Source organism: Candoia aspera, chromosome 1 (genome assembly GCF_035149785.1).
Source record: "Candoia aspera isolate rCanAsp1 chromosome 1, rCanAsp1.hap2, whole genome shotgun sequence".
Taxonomy (NCBI): domain Eukaryota; kingdom Metazoa; phylum Chordata; class Lepidosauria; order Squamata; family Boidae; genus Candoia; species Candoia aspera.
The window spans coordinates 223,983,326-224,004,137 of record NC_086153.1 but is presented as its reverse complement, the minus strand read 5'-3'; the positions used below and the strand labels follow the sequence as shown (position 1 = coordinate 224,004,137).

The 20,812-nt window shown below is 38.7% G+C and overlaps 1 protein-coding gene across 1 annotated transcript; it reads left to right on the top strand.

The window, feature by feature from the left end:
* The first annotated feature begins 727 nt into the window (after window positions 1-727).
* On the top strand, window positions 728-19,790 carry PECR (peroxisomal trans-2-enoyl-CoA reductase). The gene is made up of 8 exons (XM_063288832.1): window positions 728-888; window positions 5,411-5,544; window positions 9,454-9,619; window positions 11,056-11,137; window positions 12,605-12,701; window positions 12,910-13,017; window positions 16,213-16,324; window positions 18,422-19,790. The coding sequence occupies exons 1-8, from the start codon at window positions 732-734 to the stop codon at window positions 18,508-18,510; spliced, it is 945 nt and encodes a 314-aa protein (XP_063144902.1). The 5' UTR covers window positions 728-731; the 3' UTR covers window positions 18,511-19,790.
* Window positions 19,791-20,812: the final 1,022 nt, after the last annotated feature.

Below are 20,812 nucleotides of genomic sequence, written 5' to 3'. Positions count from 1 at the left end.
GCGAGGTCAAGGTAGTGTGGAAAGGCGAAAAGCCTCTCTCTCCATCGCATCTGAACGAAACACCTCCGAAACAGGTCGGAGGGAGAGATGCCAGCTCGATCCGTTTCAACGAGGGGGGGACGGACCGGGCGCTCTCGGCTTCGAGTGACTCCTCTGCCCTAAAAAAAATGGGTTTTGCATCGCTTTGCCGGGGACAGTTCTGGAAGCGAAACTCAAGAGCAGCGGCGAAATGTATGAATTACGCTCCACCACCACTTCCTTCCACTAATTTGATACCCTGAGGGGGGTGTGGGGAGAACCTTGCTCGCGGATCGCGAACTGATCAGCATAGAATGGGGGGGGGGAATCTGCCCTGCCTTCCCCTCCTCTGTCTCCAGCAGGGAGAGGAGGAACCAGGCGGAGACAGCCCTTTTGTGCTGAGAGGGAAAAGGGGAGGGGGAAGTATGATAATTGTGTTCTCGCGACCCCCACTTTTCCCTCCCTCTCATGCAACAGAAGATACAATCCCATTCGCGTGCCATTCGGTTGCACTGAGCAAGGGACGCCCCCCACCCTTTCCGTCGCAAGCGAGTGGGCGTGGCACGAAGAACGCTGCCGCTGTACTGTATTCCTGACGGAGCGCTCCGACTCCGAAAGAGAGGGAAAGGGGGCGGAGCGGGTGGGGACGGGCTAGTCACCTGACCCAGGGCACGCGGGGAGCTGTGATTGGCTTAAGGAGGGAGTACTGTAGAATGCGTCTAGGAGCTGTCAAGATGGCAGCAGCGGCGTTTAGCAGCGGCGGCCGAAGGGGGATTCTAGCGGACGACCTCTTTCGCAGTCACGTGGCCATCGTGACGGGCGGGGGCACGGGCATCGGCAAGGCCATCGCCGCTGAGCTGCTGTACCTAGGTGGGGAAAGGCCCTCCGGAAGGGGAGCCTAGCCTCCGCAAGCTGGGAGCAGGGAGGAGTAATCCCGCTCTTCTGGGGGGAACGGGAGAGGTGGAGAAGGGTCGAAGCTGTGTCTGCTAAAGTTAGGGCTCCTTCGGGGCCTTCCTCTGTTATTGATTGTGTCTTTGTGACTTTGCAAGAGTGGCGGGAGTTCAGCAGGTGCAGGTTCTCAAACTTAGAAGTGTGGTGTCTGGGACTGCTTTACCTGGTAAGTTGTTGCTCACAGGGCCGCAATTTGGGTCTGTGTCACCCGGGGCAAACATGGATTCCACGCACATTTTGGCGCCCCCCCCAGCACGGCGCCCGGGGCACATGCCCCGGTTGCCCCCCTCCCCCCAGGTGCGGCCCTGGTTGCTCACCATGAAGTTAGTAGAGCAGGCCCAGGGATTTAGCTGGGGGAAAGGGAGCAGGCTTGGAGGACGAGAAAGTTTGATTCCTTTCAGATTGAGCGTCAGCCCCAAGCTAGTGTTACCACTGACATTGTGGGATATATAGTCCAAAGCTTTTGGAAGCCCTCATATTTCCTTCCAACTTTGTCCCTTTCTATAAGTTGAGTGCCCATTTTGGTGAGTATCAAGAGGAATCCTTTCGAAGACAGCTCAGAATAAAAGAGAGAGAGAGAACCAGTAGTAGTTGTTTCAGGGAGGTCTAATTTAATGAGAAGTTGGTCATATATTAATGGTGCATAACTGAAGGAAAAACTGTAGGCTTTAAAGAAAATTCAAGGAAACGTTATCTTTGCTGTGTAATGCCTTAGGATTCTGCTTCTCTTCTCCCCTCTCCACTTGCTCAATGTATCCAAAATTTAGTAAAGGTAAAGGTTTCCATTGACATTAAGTCCAGTCATGTCCAACTCTAGGGGGCGGTGCTCATCTCCGTTTCAAAGCCAAAGAGCCGGCGTTTGTCGGTAGACACTTCCGTGGTCATGTGGCCAGCATGACTAAATGGGACGCCGTTACCTGCCTGCCGAAGGGGTACCTATTCATCTACTCACATTTGCATGTTTTCGAACTGCTAGGTTGGCAGGAGCTGGGACTAGCAATGGGAGCTCACCCCGTCAAGCGGATTCAAACTGCCGACCTTCCGATCTGCAAGCTCAGCAGCTCAGTGGTTTAACCCGCAGCGCCACCATGTCCCTTTAAACATGTTTAAATTTCCAACTGCATTTGCTTATGATGCAACCTGACCTAGAGATGATGTGGCAATTTTATCAAAAGCTGACATTTTGCTCTATATTAAATAAATGTTATTCTTATTTGGAAAGTGTATGTGGACTCTTCTCAAATATAATCTTGCTTTTGTGGATTCACAAATAAACCACAATTGGTTGGGTTCATGCAACATGCTAAGCTGAAACTAGGCAAACTATATGTGTGAACTGGGTCAGTGATTTAGTTGGGCTTGGCTTTATGATGAGCACTGCTTTGAAGTTGCTCAAGCTACTGACAGATGGGTTGAGGTAAAAGTTCACACATGCTTATCCTTCTGTTTAGTTGATACTGACCGTTTTTTTCTGCGTATCCACCACAACCTGGAGAGGGAATTCTTTGCTGGAAGCAAACTGATAGACTGGCCTTTCATCTTTTGAGCACTTACTGGTTAGCATCTGTAAGATTTTGGGAACTAAGTGATGTACTTTGCCAGATTCCTGGAGCAGATTTGCAACTGTTAATGTTTTTGGGGAAAACAGTTATTTTAGGCATGAAAGTCGGCTGAGTGACCTTGGGCCAGTCACTCACTCTCAGCCCAACTCACCTCAGGGTGATGGTTGTGGGGAAAATAGGAGGAGGAAGGAGTATTAGGTATGTTCGCCACCTTGAGTTATTTATAAAAATAATAAAGGCGGGATAGACAATAAATATGAAAATGAAAGCCTAGGTACTTGTACATCTCTCCCTCTTTAAGAAGAAAAATATGGTAGGGTATTCACTGCAGTATCCTGCTATAAGATAATTATGTAAAATCATTTTTTGATTAAATGGTTCTCCTCCCTTTTACTAGCTGAAAAACTAATATAATCCCCCCTCCCAGTGCTTTCATTGCTTGTGCTTCTGCTGTTTCATGTGTTGTGTGATTACTTAGTTCTTGAAGCTGGATTGTGGCTCAAATTAGTGTTTGGTGTTTGGATCCCTGGATTTCTTTACTTCAGAATTTCTATGAAACCTTCTCTTTACTGCTGATATAAACATCTTTGAATGTATTCACCTACAAAATATCTACTTGGCCTCCTTATTTACTGGATATTTTTTCTGAGGCCATGTTCCTGTGAAACAGTGAGTTATGATCTAGCCGCTGACTATCAGCCCCATTAGGTAGACCAGATCATGAAATCAACTCCACAAGAAGGCTAAAACTATTTTTATTGAGATTGTCTATAACAACAGAATCTGTGCTGTAATTCCTCCCACTTCTTATACTCTAGTGGTCTAGGGAGATGTCTGTCTGAGCTGCCTACAAATGTTATCTGGATGCTCTGGACTTAAAAAAAAATATTTCAGTCCCTTTTCCATAGGCATAACTGCATCAAGATCATCTTCCTTATTCTCCATTTGACCTAGTGTTGTAAACCCAGAAATTATTTTAACTGAAAAAGCAGATTGTAAACTCTTAAAGCCTGGTTGGCCTGACATGTTAAGGTACTATATTTGGTTAATGGGAATGCATGCATGACATCTTACCCTTGATGTGCATGGCTCCTTAACCATGCTTGACAGCATGTCATGTGATCTGGGAATAGCTGTCATTTCTAGTTACAGAATTAATTAGAATTTGAAACCAACAAATAATTATACTGTCCAATTCCAGCTAGTGCTAACTGGATATGATCATTTGAACAGCATAACCATAGGAAAACATTGACAAACATATTGGATAGAGGTGAGATAATGGTATGTGTTCTATTAATTCTGTTGTGCAAAAAACCTCTGAATAATTAAACTCTATTCATAGGTACTGGATAATTGGCATTTTGAGTTGCAGTGCATGTAATTTCCAACTTGAAAATCACTGGGTTATACTTAATATTACATGAACACTGCTTAAAGTTCAATGCTTTTATTATTTGAGAAATACTTATGAGTTATACTAGGAAGTTGCAATTTGTGTTGCTTGGCCATCAGTTCGAGCACATGGTAAAATTACAGATTCATGTTTTATTGAAGATTTTATGTATTTTAGTGGAATGAAATGTGAGGAAATATATTAAAGAGTATCACAGAAGCTGATTTCACACACTGCAATAACTCATTATTTAAATTAATTGGTTTTGGTTTAGCCTACTATTTCACATAGGTATTATAGATCTGTTCAACAGTGGAACAGTCTACCTACTGAAGTTGTGGTTTTCCCATCTCAAAGTTTTTAAGAAGAGTCTGGACAGCTAGTTTTGAGGATGGTTTAATTAGTTTTCCAGCACATGATCTTTATGGTCCCCTCCAATTCCTCAGTTCTGGGATTCTATAACTATAAACCATAGTTAGGAAATCCTACTAGGCAGTTTATACTATATGACTTAGGATTTCCTAGCATGCTTTTGAAATGATTATTAGTTAATATAATGTTGTAATTGATAGGGGTTTGCTCCCCTTTCTCAAGAAATTGCTCAGGTCTTAAGGATAAAATGCCCTAATTTAAGACAAGATATGATGGTTCTTTGGGTGAAGAGGTTTTGCTGTTGCTAATATTGAACTAATATATTAGTCAAATTCCACTGTTGGCCTAGGACATTGTTGAAAGGTGGTTTTCCAGTCTGTAAATGAAAACTAGTGTGGAAAATTGCTGTCTTCTGAATGGAGATAAGGCGTGTAAAGACTAAATTTTCCCTGTTCCTCCCATAAGCCTGCAAAATACAGTATACTCTGGTGAAGTGAGACTCTTTTGAAGATTTAGGTGGCGGAGAGGAGCAAGTCCAATCATGGGAAAAACCTTGGCTCGTTCAACGTTAGATTTCACCTTAGATGTCAGGCAAAAAAACTTGCATGAATAGACTTTGAAGGACACAAACTCTGATGAGATTTACTGTAGGAAATCTATAAAGCCATTATGAAAGGATTTATCAAATGCAAGCCCTATTGTAATGAAATCAAGGTTCAAATTCTTGCCCCATTTTCTCCAAACAGCATGGTGTAAAGGGCTTGAAGCTACTCATTTTGGCAAGAGGGATTGTTTTGGACTGCCTCTTGGCTTGGTAATGGACTTGTCTGGTTTCAGGCTCTGTTTGTGATGTTCTAAAAACTAGCTCTAATACTAGGAAGGGAATGCATGCAGTTTACAAACTACATGTCAGTTAGAATGAGCAATACTTTCAATCTTTTCTTTCTTTGTAGATTTCCAAACAGCAGAAAGCTCTTGACAGTCCAGAAAGTGATGCTGAAGGGATGATTAGCCCAGACTTAATACTTGAGCAAGAGATCTGGTTTAATCCTGGCAGAAACTTTGTACAACATGTACTATTATTGAAATACCTCTTGTCTTGTTTTGACAGGTTGTAATGTAGTGATTGCCTCTCGTAAACTTGACAAGTTAAAAGCTTCAGCGAAAGAGTTAGCTGCTGAAATTGCCTCCACCAGTTCTGCCCAGGTGACTCCTATACAGTGCAACATTCGCAAAGAAGATGAGGTAAAAATGTAGTACTCTTCCATATTTGACTAGTGTATTGTTCACTGGATAATTCTTTTTTCCTTACAGTGAAATAAAGTTATTTTCATCCCAACATTGAAAGATTGAAAGCCAGTTTGGCCTAGTGGTTAAAGCACCAGGCTAGAAACCAGGAGTCTGTGAATTCTAGTCCTGCCTTAGGCATGAAAGCCAGCTGGGGGACCCTGGGCCACTCACTCTCTCTCAGCCCAACTCACCTCACAGGGTGGTTGTTGTGGGGAAAATAGGAGGAGGAAGGAGGATTAGGTATGTTTGCCACCTTGAGTTATTTATAAAAATAATAAAGGTGAGATTTAAAAAATCTAAAAAATAAATAAATTGAATAAATTAAACCAAAGAAATTATCTAAATCCTAGTTCCTTTGCTGGAAATGGCAGATGTTGCTTTTACATCGACTGGGGTGTGTGTTCAGGTGCTTTGTAAACTCTGGGATAGTTTATATTTATTAAATATTTTTTAAAATTCTATGTGTTTTGTGAGTGACATCCACTTTTAACACTGCTGAAATTTGGAAGATACCAAAAGAGTGATCAAGGACATCATGTTGAGGATTTCTGCTTTAGTGAAGTTTTATTTATTGGGAAAAGAAATGAAATTATAACTTGGCAATTGCTTTGATTTTAGAAAAGGAAAAAACATTTTGGCTCAGTGCTATACTACTTTGTAGCATTTGTACTGCAGTTTCTGCAAGCAATATTGAATTAAGTGAATAAGTGATCTGCCTCAGTATAAGACTTTTGCCCAGGCTGCATCTCCAACCATATACTATTTTCAGCTATACTATACAATTTTAAAAGTACTTTGTGATCTCTAGCCTGAACTTCATGTCTAGTGCATGGCAGAGATGTTGAATGAACAAATTGAGAATTAGGTTGGAAATGACAAAAAGTGAAATGACCCTAAGCTAGGCCAAAGTGTAACCTGAAGATTGAAGCAGAAAATGAGCCATCAGATAAACAGAACCCCAGACCAGAATCTATTGAGTCAAGAATCAGTTTCAGCAAAGAAGAATAAGTTAAAAACATTCACAAGGATGTCTTAAATGAGATTTTGCCCTGGTTCATATACCATATTATTAACACATTTTGCTTGGTGTGGTTTAGCATCTTGTGGCCTTGTTGGTAAATAATAGTTATGCAAACTATGGCTTAGCACAATATGAGAATCCACTTTTACCTAGGTTTGCCCAACACATTAAGTTATGCTTAGTTTAATTATGATTTTCTGAATTAGTGCAGTCTGCTAAGTTGTATGGTATGATTTACAGATCACAGAGAGTTATTTTACGTAACATGCTAACCCAAATCATTGTTTCAGAGAAAAGGAGCCTAGAACTTGAGAGAGAAGAATGTTACTATTGAATGCACTTTATTCAGAAGAATTGGACATGTATGTTAACTTGTATGACAGAAGCAGAAAAGGGGGTTTCTGCATCCTGAGGATGTGGCTACAAGGATGTCTTCCTCAAGGGGCTAAGATAACATTATCACTCTGAAAGGGATCAATATCCCTTCTTTAAATTCTCCTTTATGCAGCTTAAAATACTTTATTTTTCATATGCTTACATTTGTCAGCAGTTACTGTTTCTCTGAGTAATCTGTTATAGCAGATTCAAATAAACCATCTAGGGAAAAAAACTTGTTGAATGCTAAATTTTAATCTCTACCCACAAGGGCATCCTTGCCTTCTAACAAAGCTTTCTCATCAGGGTGCTATAAATAATTCTGCTTGTTTGGCACACGGCTTCCAAGCACAGCACTGCCTGCCAGCTTCCCTTTGTTAAGAATACACCATTACAGGCTGTAGCTTTTAGTACAGTAGTTCTTCACCCGGTAAATTGTTATATTGTAGCCACTGTGACTGGGCTTGATCATCTTTCCCAGGAAAGGAGACACAAGTTACCAGATGTTGGCACGTGTAAACATGATATTTTCTTTCCAGAGGCTTGTTCTGGAGTATGCATCTGAAATTACAGGACCCTTGGTTATTAAACCACTGCCATTGGTCCCCTTTCAAAGGGTTGCTAAAGTTATAGGCCTCTTGATATCCAAATGCCATATCCAATCTTTAATGACTGGTAGCCAGGCAAATACAGTGAAAACACATTTTTCAGGACCTTGACGCAAAAGACTTTGCAAGCAGTAGACCAAATGGTTGCTGCTGTTTATGTCATTTGCATGTTGATGTTATGCAGATGATATTATTTGGGCCACTTTAGGTTATTTGCATAATAATATTATGCAATTAACATAAATGATAGGATTAGTGTGAATCCTTCAATCTGGAAGGTCCTCAGTTCTTTAGAGAAGACACAGGGGCATGAGTAGACCTATAAGGTTGAGAAAGAATCTACTTTACTAATTACTGGGACTGAAACTCTTCAAAAATGTTCAAAGCAGCAGTTCTGTATTGGAGGTGGTATGTTTTGCAATTTTTTTGAGCTCAACACTATTTCAAACAACATTTTGAAACAACATTTTGTACACTTTACCTTTGAACCTTCTCCTTGGACTTCTTTACAAAGTATATTTCTTATCCTGTGGTAAGTTGCTATTCCTCCTAATTTTGCCATTTGCATGAGGAAGTGGTTCCAAATATTTATTTTTATGCTCTGGATTGGTCTTTGACTGAATTGAGTATAGTTAGTGATCCTCAATTTTCATAGTCCCTATCAATTCTGTGCATTAGACCAGCATGAACCTGAGGGGATGAAAACCATTAAAATAAAATTCTGTCATATTGTATTCTGACAGCAAATTCAAATGTTGTATCATATTTTTCACCAAGAAACCAGTTCTAGGCTCCTGGTTTTTGGCAACACATCTTACATCTGACTACAGTATTACTAATTTCCTTATGAATGGTCCAGATGAAAATTCATGTAGTTTTTCTGCTGTGCCTTCCTTTGCCTCTGAGAAAATTTACCTGTTGCTCTTTCATGAGGGACAACTGCTTGCTCTCTAGTGATGTGTTAGAAGAAATGTTTTTCTGTGTAATAGCAGCAATGCAATATGGGCACTAATTTAAAGAATGAAGAGTAACATCAGGAGAGGGCAATTGTAGCTGTCCAAATAGCAAGGCCTACATACAAGAAGGCGTGATGAAAGATTTAAGAAATCCCTCCTTAGAGGAAAATGGGTTTCAGAAAACACCAACCTACTTTCATTTGATCCCTTCTTTTGCCTCCTACCTTTTTTCTTGGATAATAAAATATTCCAATGTGAAGAAAGTAAGAAAGGAGAGGTAAAGGAGAATAGAATTGTTAAACTACGTGGCTTGAGTGGGCAGAACTTTGAGAATAGAATCATTCTTCTGCCCTTTCTTTTATTACACCTGTCCAAATTCTTGGGTATTTGTATTTAATACTGCACTTTTTTGGGCTTGGGAGGTAATTATTCAGGCTTACACCAGCTTTTTGCAGACCCATTCTGACTTGTCTTTGATTATAATACTCTTGATTTCTTCTTTATAAATTACACTTAAGAGTGAACTCTCAATAAATTTGTACAGATCCTTCTGCAGACATACTATAGCTGAATCACAACACAGATTTTGTCATTCTGGTGAAATCTTGGGTTGCTGTGGAATTCCCTTGGTACAGAATCTTCTTGGTGACACTTTTAACTGCCATATTGTGATTTCTAACACTAACATTTTATTACCAAAGTTACTTTATAGAAAGGATTTTCCATTATTTATTTATTCTATTTATTTACCATATTTTTATCACCGCCTATCTCCCTCATACGGGGGACTCTGGGCGCTTAATAAAAACCCCACACCTATATAAGTTTATAGACAGTTTTATGCTGAACAGAAATCTGCAAATGGAACATCAGTCTTATCAGTCCAATTTCTTTCTCCTTGTAGGTAGAGGCATTGGTGAAATCGACATTAGATCTTTATGGTAGGATAGATTTTTTGATCAACAATGGAGGAGGGCAGTTTTTTAGCCCATCTGAACAAATAAGTGCAAAAGGCTGGCATGCTGTTATTGAAACCAACTTGACTGGGACTTTCTATTGCTGTAAAGCAGGTGATTGCTAATTGTAAATTGAATTTCTGTTTCTAAACAATTTGAAGCGCTATTGCTTTACATTCCTTATTTCCATGCCTTGATTTTTTTATATTTAACATATATTCTTAGTCTGGATATGAATTGTTTGTGTCATCACATTGTTTTTTTTATCACCAAAAATACCATTTTGAGTCTTTCGCACATTTATTAGGTTCTTAAAGGCTAGTCTTTTTTAAAAGCAGCATTATTACTTTTGTATTCCATTGAACACAATCACTTGATTCAAACAATGCCTTAAACCTTGATTTGCCTAATCATTGTTTGTTGCATAAGTCATAACAACATGATAAGCCAGAATCAACCAACCAACATTATGGTTTATTGTGATGTATGAATCCAGCAAGCACATTCCTGCAACATGAATAAGAGATCCACAGACAGATAACTATTCTTTGCTGGTCACATTCTTGTTAGCTGATATATATTTGGTTGTTGCACCTTAACCACAGCTGAAGGAATGTTTGAAGCTGAGGTATCATGATAAAACAAACTATGTAGTGCTTAGCATGTTTTGCCAATTATGTTAGGTTAGATTATAACACAATTGATACTCAGATTGCATCTCTGATAGAGAATAGTAAATACACCTCATGCTAAATGTCTTCTTTGACTTATAATTAAAATCATGTTGTTTCAATTTAATATGAATTTGAGTTGCTTTGGTGACTAGATCGCAAATTGCTAAAATCTATTCCCTACAATCTGTTTATTTGTTCAGAATATTTGTGTCTTGTTTTCTGGGTTTAGATCTTACAAAATGGCTAGAATAACTCACCAAAATAGCTGATGATATTAATGATATTGGAATATCTTTGCTTTATTTTATTTGGAGTGGCTCAGTGCTAGAGTGCCTGCTATGCATAGCAGTAATTGCATAGTCAGTCTGATATTTCCAGGTAAAGTTGAACAATTCTCAAGCTATGCTGCCAAATGGGCTGGTAGTCTAGCAGTCCTAGTAAATATAAGGCAGCTTCTTATGTAAGGTTCGAGGTGTTGTTCGATAAAAGAAAGAGGGAATAAAATGGGAAAGTTGGCTAAAATAACTTCCCTGGCTTGAGTTCCCTGACCCCACTAACTGGAGCAGCGTACAGGTTGTTTTCACAGTTGGTAGATTAGACAGCAGCAGAGTGTATTTATATGTTTTCGGTAATGTAGGGAATGAATTCCATACATAGTTACAGTATTTGTGTCATCTGGCAAGTATCTGGATTTAATGCCATTGCTATGCTGTGTATAACACAACCTTCCCCGCCATCATATTGATGAACTTAGCTGTAGATTTTGCATTTTTTTTCCAGCTCAGACTGAGACTCCATTCTGTTCAGCTATTAGGAAAATGTAAATAAAAATGTCACAGTATTAATTACTGCTCTTTTTCTTCTGTTTCTATATAGTGTACAATGCTTGGATGCAGAATCATGGAGGTGCCATTGTCAATATTGTGGCTGCTGTGTTTAATGGGTTTCCTGGTTTATCGTAAGCTGTTATTAATATCCAAATGCATGCTTGTTTTCACTTAAGCCCAGGGATACCTATTTACAGACACAAAGATACTTCCCTGCTTCCTGTAATATTTTCTTGCAGCTTGAAATTGCTAGGCAGGGAAGATAGCCCCTGCTCCCTATTTGGCTCCCTTTTTTATCAGTATTGTATCCTGCCTTTTTTTTTTTTTTTTGATGGCCTTATTTCTGCAAAGCCCAGTGACCATATACAGTAGTTCTTCAGGGCAGAAATCAGAATGTCAGATAGCTTTGGGGAAATCAACAGCATCTGCTATATTGGTGGATCAGGAAGAACAGAACTGGCTATGCCAAAAGTTCTGGAGAACCATGTGCATCCCAGAGTGGAGATTGCCAACTCCTGGCTTTACAGATGAAGTCAGGAGTTGGCAGTCTTCAGCCTCTGGGCTGCATGTTAACTCCAGAACTTTTGGTATATTCTAAGAGTATCAACCTTACCTGGAACAATAGGTGGTTCTAAATTTATTGTTTCTAGATATATTTCCTGAGATATAATGGGAATCTTTGAGGATTGAGGAGTTTTGCCCAGACTTATGATCCTCAAGCTTGGATCACACAAATAGCTCACAGCAACTGCTTGTAATATCATGGTTTTTTAGGGAATATTCACTCCTGAACAAAGAATGTTAATGTAGGAAGTAGACCACACAGTAGAAATCTCTGACTTAGGTTTGTACATTGTGCTAAGGCATGATCATTGGAGCTAAATCATGCTCAAAATGAAACCACATCATGGATTAACATGATATTTGAACCTGGCAGATATTTTTTTATCAACCAGTTGAAATATTATTTGTCCTTGCATAGACTCCTCTGCTGGGACTGTGTTAATTGAATTCTGGTTATGAAATTGTTGCCAGCTTCCCAACTGCATAACATTAACATGCACAGGTGCACACACATTTTTTTTGCCTTGGAGGAGTTTCATTCAATACACAAGCTGAAAGGGAGAGAACATTCTGTTGGCCTCTAACTCTGAACTGAGAACGATCCCAGCTGTAAGAGAAAATTATGCCTGATATCCTAAAAATCTCGGCATTCAGAAATATTTGTGTTTTGGAGATCCAAAATGGCAAGTAAGCAATTTTTTTTATAGTTGGAGATGTGCATTGGGTGCTATTTATATAATATTAGCTTTGAGTTAGGATGGAATAACTATCCTAGAGCAAACAATACAAGTGGAATTTTCAGCCATTCTGACTCTGGCTTGCTGGTGGGAATTGATAACTATTTCTGAAACTGCCCTGTGGTACCAAGATTAGATGAAATATTGGGAGGAGGATAGCTTCTTGGACTTTAAACCTATTTAAGATAGCTAAGTATTGTTATAGGTATTTCATAATCACAACATCTAATCTCAGTGTGGTCTCGGTTAATCTGTGGAGGGAAAATAAGGCTGCCTTTTCTTTTGCTTCCTTTGTAGGCACAGTGGAGCAGCAAGAGCTGGGGTTGATAACCTGACCAAAAGTTTAGCCATTGAGTGGGCATGCAGTGGAGTGAGGATTAATTCAGTTGCCCCGGTAGGTTTTGAAATAAATGATTAGACAAGAGACTGGAATGAAATGCTGAAGCTGATTATAACACTCTTATTTGCCTAATTTTTGCTGGGGTGGAGATAGGAACTTTTTCACAGGTTAGGAGATTTTGCTGATAATATCTATTCAAACTGCTAAGATTTTTGTAGCTAAGTCTATAGTAATGAAATCTTAACCTGACCTTTCTCTGCAGGGAGTTATATTTTCAGAAACTGCTGTTGCAAACTACAAAGGTGGTGAAGAACTTTTTAAAAGTGGTATTAAGAAGATTCCTGCAAAGAGATTAGGACTTCCTGAAGAGGTATAGTACTATGTTGATTTAACTGTTACATTTTGACCTTGAGGGAGTTTCAGGTGATATTTAAAAATTGGATTTTTTTTCTTTTCAACCAGTACATTTTTATTACTAAAGTTCAGTGCAAACCAGTTTTGCTTTGAATAAGTGTTCCGGGTTATACAACGCGTTTATTCTAGATTTTGACACAGTATACTAAACCAAAACCAAGCAAATTATGTGAACCTACTCACTGAGTAAAATAAAGCCTTGATTTAATGGACTGCCATTGAATACACCTCAGATATATCAGAGAAGGGTTAAGTCTGGACATCTCCCTGGATGGTCTTCTTATGTATGTTCAAAATTATCTTTAATGGATACTTTTTCCTCTGAATGGGCCATTAAATTGAAATCTTACTATATATGTGTAAGTGATGTTTTAGATAAGGTGCATATATTGTTAAGGAGAACAATATTGAAAGGAGGGAACTGGCAGCATGATGCAAATCCGTTCTCATTTAAAGCAAGGCATTCTCAGAACAGCAGGACATTGATTTGTTGAAGGTATATACACTATTTACAGTATTCACAGTGACATATGTTTATAATGGATTCATGACAGTTCCTCTTTTACAAGATACCCGCATCCTGAAATGTTCATATACTCCAGTTAAGGAGGACCTGGTCTCTAAGAACTTCAGCGTGTTTTAGATTCTTTAAAAACTGACACTCATTTAATCACTAGTATAGCTTCCTTTTATCTGGAAAATATACTGCTTCTTTGCAGCAGACATGTGTTTTAAGTAAAACACAAATTAAAGTAGCTGTATAATTATTAAGGGAAATTAAATTCAGCCTGAAATGTCTCTTTTAGAAAAAGATGTCAAAAGGTCAGTATTTATCTTATGAAAAGCACTTTTTAAATGGTTAGTTTTACTCTTGATATATCCAGATTCTTTGTTTCATTTTTGAGAGAATTGTGAAATGAGAACTCCGGATTCTACAGTTCAGCATTACATCTCTCTTTGGCCATCTCTGTTTATGCCTCAGGGTAAAAACTGCATACCCCTTAGTTATGAAAACCTTCCTACCAGGACTGATATACCAATATGCGCAGCTTGTTTTGTGGACTAGTCCAGTACTCTGTTCTGTCCTCTAGCTGAAATAAAGGATCAAGACCACTGAAACTTCAGGATTTTTTAAAATATTTGCTGAAGTTTCAGAACACAAAACTTAAATGCAAATTCCTCCCAGATACCAGTTTTATCTTAACAGCTTAGTAGCAGGAAACACAGTGATGTTGTCTTTGCTTGATCTTGATTATAAAAAGGTAAACTCTCCTTCAAGTTGAACTTGGCTCCTTACAACTATGTGGATAACTATTGGATTTTTGGGCAAAAGTATGGAAGTAGTTTGTTATTGTATTTTTTAAATTAAATGTATATCCTGCCTTTATTTTGTTCAACTCTGGGATGTTTTTCAACTTCCCAGTCTAGCCTACAGCCCTGAAATTTTGGTCTTCCACCTAAGTATTAACCAATTCTGAACCTTCATAGCATCCAAGCTGAGACAAAATCAGCCAAGTGCTGCCTCCTGATGAGACACTATAAGAAGTCTCCAGGGGAAAATGTCTTTGAAGAAGAAAGGCTAGCCAGAATCTTTCTACAGACCATTGTATCAATGAAGGACTTGAAGTTTGCTCAGTGCCAGATTATCAGAAAATAAGGAATGGAAAAGTAGTTTCGCGATTGAGAACGTGCAAGGCAAAGGTTGAAAATATCAAGGAAAATGGAGAGATAGCTATTCTTACTGCTTTATTTCCAATAATTCAGCTTACGCTTGGCTCTCACCTGGTTTTTGAGATCAGCTGAAGTGCTGCCACTTTGCTGAGCCATCTAGTTGTAGGGGCATGAAAAGAAGCACACAGTTATATATTGTAGTGTAGGAATGGAATTTGGCAGCGATTTGCAATTTGCAAATGCATTTTTTTGGGGGGGGGTGCCTTTGAGTCAGTGTTGATTCCTGTGAACTGCCTGGACAAGTCCCTGCAGTTTTCTTGGCAAGATTTTGGGAGTGGTTTTCCATTGCCTGCTCCCTAGGGCTGAGAGAGAGTGACTGGCCCAAGGTCACCCAGCTGGCTTTGTGCCTAAGGCAGGACTAGAACTCACCATCTCCTGGTTTCTAGCCTGGTACCTTAACCACTACACCAGGCTGGTACTCAAATGCATATCTCTAGGTAATTAGGGCTGTATAGTTCTTTGGATTTGAAGGAGAAGATGTGCTTTAGTGCATACAGGGGCGCTTGCTGAACACTTGCTAGCAACTCCATAAAGCAACTGCATATTTTGGGGGGATCTTTTTTCCACAGCTGCCACGCTATCCTGACAAAAAACATATGGTATACCAAATTGCCAAGAGGTGCTGTGTGTGCCCCCTACGTGCTCTGAAGCAGTTTTTCCCCCTTTCAGTCCCAAACACCGCATACCTGTAGGTGATGTTGACATGAAATTTGGTCTTTTATTTAAAACTAATTATGTGCTAAGCATTGCCTATAAATAAATACCCAAATCACACAACTCAAGACAATTATGCTGAAAAGAGATGCCAAGCAACAGAGATAGTCTGACTTCTGTTTGACTTAAATAGTTAGTTTTCTCAGCCATAGAAGAAAGCAACAGCATTTAATGATTCAGTAATTTGGTAATCAAGTCACCTTTGGACATGAAGCTAACATTCCCTTTCAGGAATGTGGCTAGGACTCTGCACTCTCAAAAAAATACATACGTGAAAGATAGCAAGATGGTGCTGGCAGGTATTATACTTTTCCTACACTTTTCAATATCCATCTGCTTATGCTTGCTGACATCTAAGTGTATGAATGTTTCAGACATGCATCAGGATCGGCAACTGACTGCAGGGAAAGAGGTCGGATTGTATGTGCTGCTCTACCCTCAACATTTATTGAGCAGGTTCTCCCATTACACTAAGCTCTATTGTGGTTTCTTTAGTTCATCTTTGTGTGTTGTGTGAGCACAGGCTTTGTGGATAACCCATGGTTTATGCCTTAACATAATATGTAAGCTGAGCCAGTCCACCAAACCACAGCTTATCACAATATGTGAATCCAGCAGCTGAACAAGGGAAACCTGAACTGCATGTCTGAAAGGGACTGTGCTATAGTGGTCAATATAACAGTCAGTATTCTGTTTCCTTTTTAAGGTATCCTCTTTGGTGTGTTTCCTGCTTTCTCCAGCTGCCTCCTTTATTACTGGAGAAACCGTGAAGATTGATGGTGGACAAAGCCTATACAGCTGTCGCTGGAAAATTCCAGGTTAAAAAAAATGCTTTAAAAATAGTGGTGAAATAATAACTTAACTGCTTTAGAGTTCTAAAATGGTTCTATTTTCAAAAGAAAAGGCCGAGACACAAGATAAAATATGGAAACTGCCACAGACCGTGTACTCCTGAGGGTGTCTGCTTTCCTTCCCTTTTTTTCCTGGTGCTTTTTCCCTGACGTTAAAAACTAATTTATCTTTAAGGCTTCTCCTTCTTAATCGAATTCCACTTAAGAGATTGGTCCAGAAATTACCATACTGCACTTTCCAGATTGTGCTGTTTCCTGCTAAAATTGCTGACTCAAATGCTTTCACAGGGCCTACTAAATGCTGAATTTGCCCAAAAGGCTTCAATAAGCTTAAAACACTCTATTCACACAGAAAGATAAGACAACATAATCTGGATTTATTTTGAGCAAGTTTTCTGCTGGTGCATATAGCTTGTAGGTTCAGCCTTGGTCCTCCTGCCAGCATGATTGGCTAAACCATGAAGGGCTTGTTAGAGATTAAAATAATCATGCTATAAGATAAAATTTAATGATATGTTTACGTGAATGGTGGTATAGGTACAGAAGCATCTAATTGTTTTCTTACCTACTCTTGGCATATTTCTTCTTACACTATGAAGAGTATGACTTTGAAAATATCCGTTTCATTTCCTGTGGGTAACAGATCAAGGCATTAAGATCCCGCGTTGACCTCTGTGGTCCCTTCCAACTGTCTGATTCTTTGATTACAAATTTTCTTCATGCTAGTAATAAACATTTTTTTAAAATGGTGATGCAGGCCGTGGGGCTACCTAGAGTGGATAGTTATATAGGCCCCAGGTACCCTATATATTTACACAGAACAAAATAGGACACAGAAAGAAGATCAGGTAATGTTTGATTAGTTGGTTTGTTTATATGCCATTAGCTACTGTTTCAGGAAATACTCATGCACTGAGTGTGAAAGAGTTGAACGCCTGGCAGGCCTTATTTAAATCCAAATTTCATTCCCCAGCCCTCTGGAATTTTACACTGAGTTGCTCCCTCAAAGCCAAATTGTTACTTTCTAATTTATTTTCTTTCCTGGCTAGACTCTGCTAATGAAGGGAATCTGGGTTCACTTAGACTTCTGGAACTGCAAGTGCTATTGTTCTTTAGTACAGGCACACAAGGGCTGCCTCCCCTTTATATGCTTGACTTGTGAAATGCTCCTGGTCTAGATTATTGTGATGGGAGTTTTCTTGTTGAAATCTTATGTTACTTTTCACTTACCTTACCTTCTGATGTTGATAATGATTTAATCTCTCGTCTCTCACATCTCTATTTTATTGTTTAGGGTACATCTAACAATTAGTCTCAAGTCCCCTGGTAGTGTCACTCCACATTTGTTAGAGTTTTCTTTTATTTAATTTTCCCTCCAAGCCCCCTTTTCTCTAACTGGTTCCATTTTGGAATCAGCTATTCTTTGGCTTGTATTACAGCCACTTATTTCCGTTTATGTTTTTTTTTTTTGAGGGGAGGACCTATTTCTATCACATGAAAACATTTTAAGGATGTGTGCAAATCATTCCAGCTGATGCATTTTCTCCTCAGTCCCATCCTTCCCTCATATAACTAATAATTGTCTTAAATACTATCATATCTGTCAAGTAACACTATATTTCACACAGAACTTCCAGCTTGGCTTCACACATTGTGTGAAGTCCTGGTTTGCTTAACCCTGGTTGGTTAAAGCAAAACTGGCTAGACGAACACAGTACTCTAAGCTGCCAACCTCAGTGATTGGGTTCAAACAACATTCTTAACTGAAATCTAGCAAACAGGATTCTGACTTAGCACAATGCTGGAACCCACTATCTTTATTGAGAACAAAGCTGTATTCTCAATGATGCAGTGTTTCTGTCAGAATGATATTCTGGAATATTAAATATATGAAAAATTTTTTTTAATGTTTTGACAATATATTCAGTAAAAAAGACCCTAACTCATTTCCTTAGCCTTGTATTAAATGTTTTCTTTGGAAAAAAAATAATTGAAACTTAAGTTAAGCTAATTGCATTGGTTTTCCCTTCTGAGGCAACTAAGTCTTCTTATCTTTTCTCATAGATCATGACAGATGGCTCCCTGCACCAGATGGACATAATGCCAGAGCACTCAGAAGCATGCTTTCAGGAAAACACACATCAAAACTTTGAAATGGGGTTTGTCCTGATTTTATTTGTGTCACTGGGAAATGCTATTTTTCAGCAATTAACTGCAGTTTTAAAAAAAAACTGCCTCAGAAGAAAAACACTTTTTTTAATGAACCCTATGAACATTCACTAAGGACAATTAGATTGAATTATATTATATTGAATTATATTATTGAATGAATTCATTGCCTGGTAAACATTACTGGAAACGGAAAAGCTTGTAACTATTTTGTAAACCTTAGGATCCTATTAGAGTATTGCCTCTATGATCTATGAATATTCTCTCAAGAAATTGGAATGGCTACTTGTCAAAGTATGGTAAATTAAAATCCTGTTACACAAGGATTTTGAAGAATGTGGAACATCCATTGCTCACTAGTATGGTATCCAGAGCCTGTAAATTAAAATGTGAGATTTTGATCATAAGTTCTCTCATGAGAGTGCCTAAATGTTATGCAAGATCCTGTCAGCTTTTGGCACTCTCACATTTTGGATGGGAAGATGCTGAAAAGACTACAGCTAGAATATGACTGTTTGTTGTCCTGGGCACTCTAATGGCTTTGTATCAATAACTCTTGCCATAAGAATGCCTAAAGTTTTGGCATAAAGAAAATAGTTTATATCTATGTTCATAGTTGCCTTCCATGTTGATTATGAACAATATAAGTCCTAACTGCATGCTATACTTTGTCAGATAGGCTGGGAATAATAAGATGGAGTCTAACATACACAAAGGTGACCAAGTTGGGAAAGGTTCTTTAAAGTTAATTGGGAGAGGGCTGAAGTATGTTTATGCAACTATCTCTACAGTATACAATAATATATGGTAGGATTAGAATAAAATATGAACTAGTACTCTGAGTGGGAAAAATAATCTTTGTAAACAGGGGAACAATTGAAGCAGTATTGGTTGCATCTTTAAAAAGGTAATTAGCAAAATCTTGAGCCGGAAATGCAACGAAAGTTCTACATTTTGAAGAATTTTGAATTTCAGTGGACAATTTTTAAATACATGTGATTCTACTGCTTGTGTAAAGCTTCTTTGTAGCTATATAAAGATTAATAATTAACTGTTCAGAGTTGCTGGGAGTCAGGCGGCATATACATTTAATAAATAATGATTATTACGTTGCTTATATGATATTTTAAAAATCTTCATTAGAACATTACTAGAAGAGAATTTGATGCTTTGTTTAGAGCTGTAAAGTCTATGGAATATGGAACCTACTGATAAATTTCTCCTTGTTATTACTGAGACAATTAAAGTGAAAGGAAACAAATAATTATTGAACATTTTAGTGTTCTTTACACAGGACAAAAGACCTTTAGAATGGAGAGTGATTAGCTTTTATTTTTCCAACAATCATATACCATTTATTTTTGTACCACATTGAGCATACATGATTGGGTATAACACACCCATGATTAATTTAGCTGCCATTTACCTAATTAAGCTAGTTTAACCATGAATTGACCTCATGGGCAGCATTCATTCAACATGCTAAGCTAAACAATGCCTGCCTAGTTTGTGGTTACAAATACAGGTAGAGAAGCGTAACTATTCCAGATGGAGACAGTGGCATCTTTAACAAGTCATAGTGATGTCAAAATAATGACATGCCATTACATCATGTGATTGCTACAATTATGTACCTGCACCAGTATGTAAGTTGCATAATTTTATTATGATGTCATGATACATGTGCCATAATTTGCCTCACCCCTCATCTTTTGATGGGTGCCCATGAGTGGAAACTAATTCTCTACATTTTTAGCAACCAGTTTGGTGAGGTCACGTCAGTCCAGGGAATCACAATCCTGTAAGCTATGTAGCTCCAAAACAGAAACTGTCCTGGATCATGCAGTATGGGAGACTTTGCCTGTAGCATCTCTCAACAGCAGCAAGAAACTGTATAGTATAGGCATTTGGCTTTACCTTTTCAAGACCTGGATAGCTGCCAGCTGGATTCAAGCTCCCTTTAGACTGCTCAGCCAACAAATTTCTGATTGCTCTGGGGAAGATACATCAAAAGAAGATCTTAATAGCACTTTGAACTTGTGGGCTTTTCTTTCAAAACCTCTACCACCACCATCACTATTGGACAGTAGCTGTTTGACCCAAAGGCAAAATAACAAAGATGGCTGATCAAAATCATTACAGTTCAGATCTTATTTCAAATTTTAAAATGTGACTTTGGATCATTTAAATACCCACTTTTATTTGTGCTATTTGAGAAAAGTGGTGTGTGTTGGCAGAGTGCTAGAAAGCATTTGGCCCAGGAGAGATCAGAAAAGTCACACACCA

Coding starts and splice junctions, on each gene's coding strand:
- PECR (XM_063288832.1), top strand. CDS start 732: ATGCGTCTAGGAGCTGTCAAGATGGCAGCAGCGGCGTTTAGCAGCGGC. Junction 5,545..9,453: donor ACATTCGCAAAGAAGATGAG/GTAAAAATGTAG, acceptor TTCTCCTTGTAG/GTAGAGGCATTGGTGAAATC. Junction 13,018..16,212: donor GATTAGGACTTCCTGAAGAG/GTATAGTACTAT, acceptor TTCCTTTTTAAG/GTATCCTCTTTGGTGTGTTT.